Genomic DNA, 12509 nt, shown 5'->3' with positions numbered 1-12509 from the left:
ATATTTTCATGGAGGATTGATGCAATGTTTTGCTCTGGCCCCGGCTCTTGATCTTCCTCTCGTGCATAGTTAGAGACTCCAGATTCCTTGCAAACTGGAAACTTTTAATACAGTTTACCATATTAATGTAGTTAGGTTTATTTAGTTTTGTTAGAGCATGTGGCAAAGGTATGAGAAAATGTTTCTCTGCATCCTCGTCATCCTGAGTCTGTACAGTTATCATCCTTATCTGAAAGGGAGGATCACCTTGTTTATGTTGCTAATGTATGTAAACAAGTCTATTCTGCTCACTAAGGCTGCATTTATTAGATAGTTTTTTAGATTTATTATATATTCGATGCAAAATTTCTGTGATGCAAAGCTGATTTTTCCAACAGTTGTGCTATTTAATGTTTAAACCATGAAACCTTTTCAGGATTCTTTCATGAATACAAAGTTTAAAAAGTTCAAATAACAGTTTAAAACATATAAAACACTTGTATAATATTATAAAAGTCTTTACTGACACTTTTGATCAATTTAATGCATCCTTGCTATTAATGTCTTCCCAAAGAGGGGAAAAATAAAATAAAAGTCTTATAACATTTGAACCATTTACAAAGATATGAAACAGTACTGCCATTTTAAACATAGGTAATAAGACACTGAAGACTGGATGCTGAAAATTTTACTTTTATCACAGCAATAAATTACATTTTAAAATACGCTCCAGAAACGTCTGTGCAGCAGTGTACCTTGTTTATTACAAGGTATCTAAATTGAGAATGTGTACATTATTATAAGAACATACATTCCGATGATTATTTGCCTCCCAGACTTATTTTTTTACCTTTGCCCTGTATCTCTTTTCCAGAAGCTGATTAACCATTATTTTATAAACAATATCATTAATGGACTCTACACTCAAACATTACTGATTTGTATTTAAGACAGAATTTTACTTCGTGTTCTTTCACTGATGCATTATTTGGACATTTATGGGCTCAAAACGTTATATATATATATATACAGGACTTTTATTTTGATCTGGTGAGGTAACGTCATAAGGCTGCGCCGCTATCCTGAATCTGTTGTGTTTCGACCAAAGGAAGGTTTGTGTTTTAGACATTTTTAATGTTTACATCGATACAAACCGTTCTGGAAGGTTTTCTTTTATTATAATTTTTTTTACAAGCGATGTAAAAAAAAAAAAAAGAAAAGAAAAATTGTTCACCAACGAATGCACAATTAAGTGCGCAATGTAACATTATTGAGAGTAATTTTGTGAAAGTAAAGGGCGTCCACATGATTGACAAGTGTAGGCTAGTCTCATTTCGCTTCCTGTATAGTGCATCGTTTTATTTTGAGCACGAATTCAATCACTGCCAAGTAGTGATGGCAGAAGCCGAGCTGTTCGAAACTACGAGTCAACTGAATCAAATGATCAACTGATTGAATCGCTCGAATCACCGCTGCTCAAAACCGTGTTATAATGCAACGAGAACACCAAACAAACATTTGTCATGACAAACCAGCAACAAAAGAATTAGAATAAATATTAAATTTATTTAAAGTTGAGTTCTTCTTTTGGATATGATATTGCTAGTTTTGAGTGTTTTGGGACTTTGGGACTCCCTAACTAGTTCGCAGACTGAACAACGGAGATGAATTAGACGCATCCAGAGATTTAGTTAGGAATTATTTAACTTTCTTTTAATTATTCTTTACTTAAACAGGACGAAGTGGCTGAAAACACACACAAACTCCTGGTGAAGCAGCCAAGATCCACGTGAGAAACTTTTATAAAGATGATGTTTATTAAAGAGGAGAGTGAAGATGTGAGGATTGAAGAAACATTCAGAGTCAAACAAGAATACACTGAGGAACAAACAGGTTAGTTTTCATCCTCATAGTTGACCTCGCTCATTTTAATGTCCAGCCCTACTGACATAGAGAGATGAAAATACAGAAGTAGCCAACAAAACAATTGTTTTGCATAACATTAAATCCATTATCTACTTTTAATTTGAAAACAGTCTAATATTTTACATGAAGCAAACAATGACAATTGTTTTCACTTGACATTTGTTTTATTTTTATTCAACTCGTCCCCAAAAGTGCCATACTAACACATACCTGAATGTAAATACCCCATCCCACTGCAACTCGTGTTTTTAAATGAAAAGTGTACTCCATGTGATTGGCTTTCAGATCTTTGTATTAAACTATGAAAACATGCATGATGCTGTTTTGTTTAAATTTTTTAAGCAACTTAATTATAATTGGTTTATAAACATAATTTTAAACACCTTATTTTAGCACTTTTTCCACAGATAGTCATGTTATCTTATGCTCGATGCAACCTCTTGTGGCCTCGGGAGAAAAGCCAAAAACTCTTCTAACTTAAGTTATGCATTTTAAATTTGAATATAATTTGAATTTGAATCCTATTTAAGCACAAAATTCGAATTTAGTTTTCTGTATTCTGTGAACAAAGAAGTACAATCTTACAACTGTAGAGGTGCATCAACTTCTGAATGAAACTACAACAGTCCACTGTGAAAATGAAAACTAACTGCATAGCCTCTAACACTGGCCTATCATTTGCCATCCTCATCCTCATCCCTCTCTCAAAATAATTTGCCCCCACTGTCATGTAACACACCGGGTAACTCCTTTGCGCAGTCTTTTGCACTTATTTTTGTTGGCGGATGAGAATGATTTGCATCCTTCACCCTGGTTTCACCGCGGGGTTCACAGATGATGTTCACGTCGCGCAATTACGTCACTTCATAAGGTTCCCATTGGAAAATAATGGCGATTTACTTGTGTGAACATTTTTCAACTTTCTGCTAAGATATATGTTACTTTTTTGCAACAAAAATTATTATTATTATGAAATCATGCTACCTCCGCATATTTTGCTTCCTGAAATCATCAACTTATGCGGCGAAAGTACGGCGTATTTGAAAAAATGCGACCCCCGCATAAATATGCGGCACTTGGCTGATTATGCATTAAATCACGCGATCGCATAATCGCGTTTTTCTCGAGGGACTGTATAGCCGCTTTTCCACAGACGGGGGCCAAACGATAAGGAACGGTTTCGACAGAAAGCTTGTAATGACGTTGACACTTCAGATCAGTCTCTTGTTTGTTGTCTGGCTACAAAAGCCTTGTCAGATCTGATTTTTCTACATAGCAGATTGGAGTCTGATCATATTTAGTAAGTCACATTAAATCTTTTTTACAAATCCGTGGTACGTTCATTTGTGGTTTGAAATTCTATTTCTTAATTTGTTTGAGTCGGAGTGCTCGGATCGGATTTTGCATAGGTTTTTCTCTAGGGGTGTAATAGTAGACAAACAAAATGGTTCGGTACAGCAGGGGGAAAAAACTAACAATTTTTTTTATTATTAAACAATAGTTTACTGAACAAATAGCTCTTTCTTTAAATAAATTATAATTCAAATTTTCTTATGGATAAAAATCTACCTAGGGTTATGCTCTAATGAGCCCTTTTACATTAGGCCTACTAGCCTACAAAGTTACAGTTAACAACAGAACCCAAACTTACATTTTAAAAAATAATTAGCAATTAAATGTAAAAAGGAACACTCAACTTACAAATGTATGCAAACATGTGAATTGCACATAATGCAGTTTTTAAATTAACTTTTTATTAAGTTATATTTATTGTTGAAATATTCATTTACACTGCTTCTTATAACACATTTCCTAAAATATTTATTTAAACATCAAATAATAAGACATCACTAACAAAGTAAAATAAAATGTAATTAGTATATAGGTCTAATATTTTCAAAATGCTCTTCTCCAGACTTCATTTATAGTGAACTAACAACCTGTAGACTCTGATGACTTACCTAAGGGAAAATAATTGGTATATGGTAAAAAAAAAAAAAAAAAGAGAGACTGGTACAGGACATTTTGTTTATAAGCTGTTTTACTGATGTCTTTCCATGAAACACTGATTGAGCGATTACATGAGGCACGAGATGGTCATGTGTTTTATTTCGCGTTAAAATAGTAGTAAATAGGAAGAGATGATCATGCTGCCACTTTAAGTAAGCGGCACACTCTGTTAAGCCCCTGTCCCCTGCATTATACATTATATTAAACTGCCAGAGATCACTGTTCATGAGAAAAACAGCAGAATTGATTCTTTAGCCCTGTTCACATAGAATTACATTTACATTACATTTATTCATTTAGCTGACGCTTTTATCCAAAGCGACTTACAATTGCTATATATGTCAGAGGTCACATGACTCTGGAGCAACTAGGGGTTAAGTGTCTTGCTCAGGGACACATTGGTGTCTCACAGTGGATTCGAACCTGGGTCTCTCACACCAAAGGCATGTGTCTTGTCCACTGCGCCAACACCACCCATTAGTATTATCTGGTGTAATCTAATTCAATCAGCCATGTCTGTAATTTGTGGAGTAAAAATTCCCCCGCAAATGACCTAAAATATTTAGCCGAAATATGTCCTCTGATAAAATTAGTCCTGTGCTAAGTGACATCTGCGATTTGGTGGGTCGTATATAATTTTTCAAAGTTTTTGTTTTCTGTGACCCTTTTTAACCATCTTTCACAAAGAATGGAGCCTGCATCGTAGTGTTTGATAATATTTTGGTTGCGGTCATATCACTATTCCTGTAATGAGTATTCGACTGGCGGCAGGCTTAGATGAACCCAAGTGCAGTTTATTTACAAGGTGTAATCCAAACAAGACTTGACGAGATGAGATGAGAACAGACTTGACTAGAACAGAATAAATTCACCAACATCCGGTACATACGTCATATGGTGGCTCCTGATGCCCAAACAAACCAAACCCAAGAAATTCAGGAGGGTGGTGGAGCGGAGGCAAAAAAGGGGAGGGATGGAGGGCCAGGCCCATTTAAAAGAACAGGACCTGGGGCCTGTACCATGATGGTAGCTGAACAAATTCAGAGTTACAGGATTAGTTTTAGGTTGACACAACCAAACCTCTCCAATCCAGCTTTGTTGGTACCATGACGCTGTTCATCAACTTTCTTTGTCAACTCAGGCTTTGGTCCTGAGTTTGTGGAGCGCATGCACATGAATGTCTGACATCACTGGCGAACAGCCAATCACAATCCTTGCAGCACAAAGCAAGTCTGATCTACTTCTCCCAAGAGACCCAGTGAGATTCAAAACTAAAAGTTAAAGGTTTTGTTAAAGTTTAAGAGACTGAAGAATATGACAAATTTAACCCTTGTGCATTGTTCAAATTCACTACCCTTTCGATATGTTCGGGATGAAAACATCCACTCAATTAAACTACTGTAAAAATGTATCAGATTCATTTATTTTATTTTTTTGCATAAATCTGTTAATCATCTTCAGTCCTGATCAAAACTAACAAATGTTTTTTTTTTTAAATCCAAGATTTTAACTCTTTAATTGCCAAGTTAATAAATGATGTCACTGATTTGAAAAAAAAAAAAAAAAAAGACTTATTTTCTATTTAAAAGTAATTGTTGCTGGATTTTTTTTTCTTTTTATCAAAGTCTTGGGCATGTGAAAGATTAGTAGCAACGTTTTTAATAAATAATAAAATCTTTTTAACTGACCAAATTGCCTCCCGTTATGCATTTTCAGATGCAGAAGTAACATTTACTCATAAAAACAACCCTAGAAGCTTCCAGTGGCATATTTATAAGATAAAAAAAAATAGATTTCATACATTTATTTGCTATACATTTAGTGGATCATACACTATAGGCCACTGTTTCCCAACCGTGGTGCCATGTAAACAAAACATTTAATATCTTTAAATAGCTAAAATGCTAAAAAAAATCATCTATTATATTACATATCAATTTCTGCTCCCCTATGGCCTGCCTTTCTGAAATGAATTGATTATTATTTTTTCTGAAAAGCCATGTGTGTGCTCATTGGCCAACTATCCAGTGTGAAATGTTATGCCCCTTACCATACTGTGATGCTGTGTGCCCTGTCGCGACAAGACAAAAACAATAAAACCCATTGTAAATGAGGCATTTGTCGCATCCTGTGGGGACATAATTACTTTTTAGAATGACTTATTGTATTTTTATGCGTTGCATATTGCTTAGCATAAACATAAAAACATTTTTGCATTTATCATTTGAGAAACGACAAACAACAAGCCTACTCTACACTACTCAAAACTCACATTTGAATCATCAGTGGCAAATTATTTAAATATGAAAACATACAGACTGTGAGTCAGAAGTGCCAGACTGTCAGATTGTCACTTTATAGAAACAGACAATAGGCTACTCATTATGCAGTGTTATGCAAATCTTCTCACATTGTGATGTAGACGTGGCGGCGTGTTAGGAGGATGCGTTTTTGGTAGGAGTGGTTGACTTAAATTTCATAAAGAATATCTCTTTGGATTTGAGACTTTAGTCTTTGCATCTTTACAGATCTTATTTATGCACCAAGAGCTTGTAAGACCCCAAAGAGAAAGGAAATATTGAAATTGCATCATAATTGAATTGCCTTTAAAATAAATTGTTGTAAAACAGTTTATGGTGAATGACTGTTTATTTGTTTGTGAAAACATGCTTATTTAACCAAATATTTTTTGCATACTCTTGATTATCGAATGGGACCCACAGGGGAAACTTACAAACATAAAAAGAAGAAGACTTGACATTGATCCATGTGGCACTCCATACCTGTATTTGATGAGATGTGTCTTGATTTACACAAGCAAAGTTGTAGCGGTCAGATATACGCAATGTTAACCGAAAGAGTTAAACCATGCTAATTCTTGTCCAGAAATGGCAAAAAAAAATAAAATAAGTGAATGTCATGGCATTTTTTTGTCATAATGTTTAATAGCACCTGATGAAAAGCATGTAGCACATGAATATGTGCAAAAAAATTAATTAATAGCTTTTATATGCACAGTCTCTGTACTACAATGGGGATTAAATCCTGATTGAAACATTTATCGACTGATAAAATAAATTTTCTCTCCAAAAAGTTTATCTTCTAAAATCATAGAGGAGAGGAAAATATTTTGGCAAATGTGAGATATGACTGTAATTAACCAGTCCTTCTGAGTCGAGCTTTTTCATATGGGGTCTGGTAAATGCCTGCTTTAAAAGTATTTGGGATATTTTCTAAAGAAAGTGAAGAGTTCACTATAGGCATTACAGGCAACACTTATTTCAGTAGCTTAGTTGGTAGTGTTTAACAAACATTTTGTTGATTTTGATGATTTACATATCTTGCTTTGTGTCATTAAAAAAATTATATTGGTCTCTTTCTGCTTTAGACCTGATGTCACTGAAAAAAGAGAGTCAAGCACTGGATGAAATGGAAAACAAAGAACATCATGATTTCAAAACCAGAGAAAATTTTTGTATCTCACAGACTAAAAAGACTACAGGAAAACGAGCTCCGAAAACCGGAGCAAGAAGTAAATTCACCTGCCAACACTGTGGAAAAATTTTTACTGAAAAAATAAACCTTGAAGTTCATATGAGGATTCACACTGGAGAAAAGCCTTACAAATGCTCTCAATGTGGAAAGGGTTTCAAACATAAACAAACTCTTAATGCCCACATTAAAATTCACACAGGAGAGAAGCTATACCCCTGCCAACAGTGTGGAAGGAGTTTCAATCTAAAAGGAAACCTTGAAATCCACATGAGGATTCACACTGGAGAAAAGCCTTACACCTGCAAACTGTGTGGAAAAAGTTTTGTTATAAAAGCAACCCTTCAAAGGCACATGATGATTCATACTGGAGAAAAGCCTCACACCTGCAAACTGTGTGGAAGGGGTTTCATTAGAAAATCAGACCTTGAGGTCCACATGAGAATTCACACTGGAGAGAAGCCTTACACATGCCCTCAGTGTGGAAAGAGTTTTACACGTCAATATACTCTTAAAGCCCACATAAGAATTCACACTGGAGAGAAGCCATACAACTGCCAACAGTGTGGAAAGAGTTTTACACGTAAACAAACTCTTAAAGACCACATGAAAATTCACAGTGGAGAGAAATATTCCAACTGCCAACAGTTTCAGATGTAAAAAATTACTAAATAACCATATAAGGTATCATTCGATAAAATGAATTTGTCATCAGTAAAAAGTTTCACAGAAAGGAAGCACTGTAAGGATCATGTAATAACTCATATCAGAAAAAAAATAATTCATTGTGCTTCACTGTGGAAAACTGGAAAAAGAGACAAAACAAACCTTGATATTTACTTGAGAACTTTTACATGCGGTCACGGAGTGACTCACAGAGTTTCAGATCCAAATAAAAATTAACTGTCACATGATTAGGGATGGGTACTGAGAACTGGTATTTTTTTGGACCGAATTGGGTCGATTCCGTACGCTGGACAAACGATACTGATGTTGATACTTACGTTGTTTTATCTTTTAATTCTGTCATTATTTACTCAGTCATGTTGTACCAGACATGTATAAATGTGTATTTATTCTTGTGCTGAACACAAAATAATATATTTTGAAGAATGTGGTTAAGCAAAGAATTGCTGGTCCCCACTGACTGGGGACCAGCAACTGTTTAGTTTCCCACGTTCTTCAAAATAACTGATGTACAACAGAAGAAGAAACTCATTCAGATTTGAGAGTGAGTAAATGATGACACATTTTGTGCAAACTATTCATTTAATGTTGATGAAATAAAACACAAATAGAAAAATAACTGACTGTCAAGTTCAGCACTAATAACATAAATTAAAATTTTCAACAACCTCATATCTTTTTGCACCTAACAGTATCGATTAAAGTATCAATTTGTATCGGTATTGATAAAATGTAAACGACACCCTTCCCTACACATGAGGCTTCACACTAGGGCAGTAATGATTAGAGACTCTGACTTGTAACCCGAAATTGTTACAATCAGGGTCTTGTAGGCAAGGTTGGATCCAATTGCAGCTTTATTGAAACAAAGGGCATAGTCAGACAGGCAAAGGTTGTATACCAGCAAACAATGTCCAGAGGGCAAGGCAAAAGAATAATCCAAAAGTCATGGGGAAGGTGTTGCCTAGTGGTTAAAGAGTTTGACTCCTACCCTTAAGGTTGTGGGTTCGAGTCTTGGGCCGGCAATTCCACGACTTGGGTGTCCTTGAGCAAGTCACTGAACACCCAACTACTCCCCAGGCACCGCAGCATAAATGGCTGTCCACTGCTCAGGGTGTGTGTTCACTGTTGTGTGTGCACACTTTGGATGGGTTAAATGCAGAGCACGAATTCTGAGTATGGGTCAGTATGAGTATGGTTGTATGTCACGGCTCTTCACTTCAACAGGCAATCGATAAAGGCAAGCAGCAAAAGATCAGAGGCGAGATAAATAGGCTAGGGTCAGAACAACAAGACTAGAAAACGGAGTACAAGGCTAAACAATAATTAGCAAAGTCTGTGTGGATGTGTGCAACCTTTATAGTGCGAGACTGATGACGCGATGAGAAACAGGTGATTGCAATTGATGAGTCCTGGCAAAGGATTATGGGAAATGAATAATGAGTCTGGAATGGAGTGCCCTCTAATGAAGCTCACAGGCACTCCAGCTAGAGATCGTGACAGAAATGTTGCGGGTTCTAGAATTGTCAGTGGGGGGAAGTGAATGACTGAGGTGAGACCATTGAGCATGGCACCGAACCCACTACTGCTCCCCGTGTGTCACAGCAATGTGGCTGCCCACTGCTCCGGGTGTGTGTTCACAGTTTCTGTGGGTGTGTGTCCACTACCGTGGATGGGTTAAATGCAGAGTACAAATTCTGAGTATGGGTCACCATACTTGGCCACACTTCACTTGACTGAAGAAAAGTCATTTACTTGTCTTAAAGGTATAATTATTAAAGTCTTCAATTATTCACTTTTAAGTTGTTCTAAACTTATATAACCCCCTAATAGGACATACATGGACACACCTGCTGACGTCACTTGAAATACTCTTAGGATGTTGGCGGGTGTTTGAGATGAATCTATGTGTAGTAGAAAAAGCTTCTATAATAAGGTGTTGAGTGATTTTATTTTTCAAAATAATGTGTTTATTTCTTTTCTTATCAGTCTTTTAATTTGCCCCATTAGGTTTTTTTTTTGTCAATTTGTTTGAAAAGGTGGTGCCCTTTGATTTCATTATAAATAATGTAAATATTTCCAGGTTCATAACTGAGGTGGTGTTTTAGAATGCCTGTGATTGCTGTAAACAGGAAGTCGGGAAGTCCATCCTAATTTATTTTCTTTACTTTTTCCGTAGGTCAAGTAGGGATTATGTTTTTATTAAGTAGAATATTTTGTTTGTTGTTTTGGATTTTAAGGGGAAGTCACACTGCACTTTTTGTTCCATTGACTTCCATTCATACGCATGCGAAAGCGTCAGACCGGAAATGCAGGCTCATGCGAAAAATTTCACATTTCGCTGCGTTCGAAAGTTCAAGTTTGGTGAACTCTGACCTGCGAATTCGCATCACGTGAAGTCGTGTGACCAGTAGATTATCGATACTGCATGACCTCTCTGTACAGAAATTACAAATTGAAGGAAGTGATAATTTTAGCCGTAGCGCAGCATCCTATTTTATATAATACATATTTAAAAGATAATATAAAAAGAAGCTGCATGGTTCGCAGTGTCAATGGAAACAGGAACCGATGGTACATCTGAATGAGGACCATATTCGCAGCGGTATCCGAAATAATTTGGCACGTTCAATGGCTAGTGTAACCACCCCTTTACCAGTTCTGCGATTCATATTTGAATGGTGTAAAAGAGAAACAAAACAACTCATGGAAACAGTAAAAGCAGTTCATTGATGTCCAAGTCATTTTCATGTCAAGCTAACAGCTAACATTAACATTTAAGACATTTAAAACAATTAAATGTCAAAACTCACTTTCAAACACCAGCAAATATCTGAATTAACTTACGTTTGCGGCCCAATGGGATTTGACCACCATATGACACTGTATTTTATGTGAAGCTAAATACTATTTATGCTATCCATCACCATTATATATGATATATCTGCTTATGGAAATACCCAACACCACTTTAAGATCTTGTACAAATCATATATGATTATAAGCATTTATTCATTTGTTTTCATATTTGTTCTGTCTTTGTTGATACTGGACCACTGCGATTGAATGTGTAAGTGTGTTTGATTTTTAAATGAAATAATGATAAATATTAGCTTGATTTAGCATGCTGACACAAATGAATAAATGGCTATTTGTACTGTAAATTATTGGTATATCATTTTTTTATTAATGGAGTCTTTAGTTAGTTAACATACTTAATTTTAATAATTTTTTTCACCTCACTGGTGAAATGGTGGGGTTGTATGATGTTTGCTTCATAGATTTGTGTTACGGGTGGGTTATGGAGTAGCACTGGTCAATGATCAATCTTTCTGAATGTGATGTATATATGCTATTGTGACTTCAAATAAACAAAAACAGACTATATTGAATAAGCAGGCTATCTATATTCATACCATTTTATTTCTTTGTGACTAATTTTATATTCATTATGGTCAATGTATAACATTATAGTAAAACATTGATATTTTAGGATTTATATATTTAACAAAGCATGCAAACAAACGGCTGCTTTTATCGTGTTCGTTTTCTGATCGTGCTAGTTCCAGTGATTGATTTCTTTACAGTTTTCTTATAACTTCTCTTTGTTAGAGAAATGATGTGCGTGACTGTGACGAGTGGGGCGGGGCCAAGGTGCGTGGGAACAAGGAGTGAGGCCAGGTGTAGTGATTGGAGATGAGCTGCACCTGGCCTCACTCCTCGTTCCCACGTCCCTCTGCCCCGCCTCACTCGTCACAGTGACGTTGTTCCAAAGAGACGTGTAAAGGGTGGGTTTTAGTGAAGTGCAGTGGAGCTTCTGTCCCCAAAAAATTTGGAGGATGTCATTGCAGGGTAAGGGTGTGCAACCAAATATTAAGGAAGGGTGCCTTTATTGCTGCCCCTGCAATTTTGGGGGGTTTCTTCTTTGAAATTACTACATGCAAGTTGAAAAACAATGTTCTTTGTTTTAATACTTCGGACCTCCAAATAAAAAAATTCTGATGATATAATTTTTGTACATTTGTATTTATTCCTGAAGATATTGTATAGTTTCTGCAAAAAAATGAAGGGGTACCAATAATGGTGAGCAGGACTGTATATATCAGGGGCAGTGTCTCAAAATTTTGGATAAAATTTTTTCTTTTTTTTTCTTTTTTTAGAATAGAAAGAATGGAGAAAGGTTTCCCTAAGAGAAGAGAAGGTGCTGGCCCCATTTCTCCAGGACAGTTCCTGGTGCATGTTGATTTGAGGCAGTATAACATAATGCAGGCAAATTACATGAATTTCATTCTGATTGTTCAGAGAGACTATTTCCTCCAGGTACTTGAAGGCAGCATAATAATTAGAAATGAGTGCACACAATTCCAGGGGTCCTGTCAAAGTTGCTCAATCCTCTGGTTGCGCTCACTTCTGCC

The 12509-nt window shown here is 35.9% G+C and overlaps 1 protein-coding gene across 1 annotated transcript; it reads left to right on the top strand.

Annotated features, from left to right (window-relative positions):
- The first annotated feature begins 1036 nt into the window (after nt 1-1036).
- LOC127969586 (gastrula zinc finger protein XlCGF8.2DB-like) lies at nt 1037-11258 on the top strand. Its single transcript, XM_052571659.1, has 3 exons — nt 1037-1091; nt 1716-1872; nt 7304-11258. Exons 2-3 carry the CDS (start codon nt 1788-1790, stop codon nt 8065-8067), a joined length of 849 nt encoding a protein of 282 aa, XP_052427619.1. The 5' UTR covers nt 1037-1091; nt 1716-1787; the 3' UTR covers nt 8068-11258.
- Nucleotides 11259-12509: the final 1251 nt, after the last annotated feature.

The sequence above is a fragment of the Carassius gibelio genome, chromosome A4, assembly GCF_023724105.1.
Source record: "Carassius gibelio isolate Cgi1373 ecotype wild population from Czech Republic chromosome A4, carGib1.2-hapl.c, whole genome shotgun sequence".
Lineage (NCBI taxonomy): Eukaryota > Metazoa > Chordata > Actinopteri > Cypriniformes > Cyprinidae > Carassius > Carassius gibelio.
This window is presented reverse-complemented; position numbering and strand designations above follow the sequence as displayed.

What these genes read in the sequence shown, in the direction of transcription:
- LOC127969586 (XM_052571659.1), top strand. Translation starts at nt 1,788, where the DNA reads ATGATGTTTATTAAAGAGGAGAGTGAAGATGTGAGGATTGAAGAAACA. An exon ending in ATACACTGAGGAACAAACAG is followed by an intron (nt 1,873 to 7,303) that starts GTTAGTTTTCAT and finishes TTTCTGCTTTAG; the next exon opens with ACCTGATGTCACTGAAAAAA.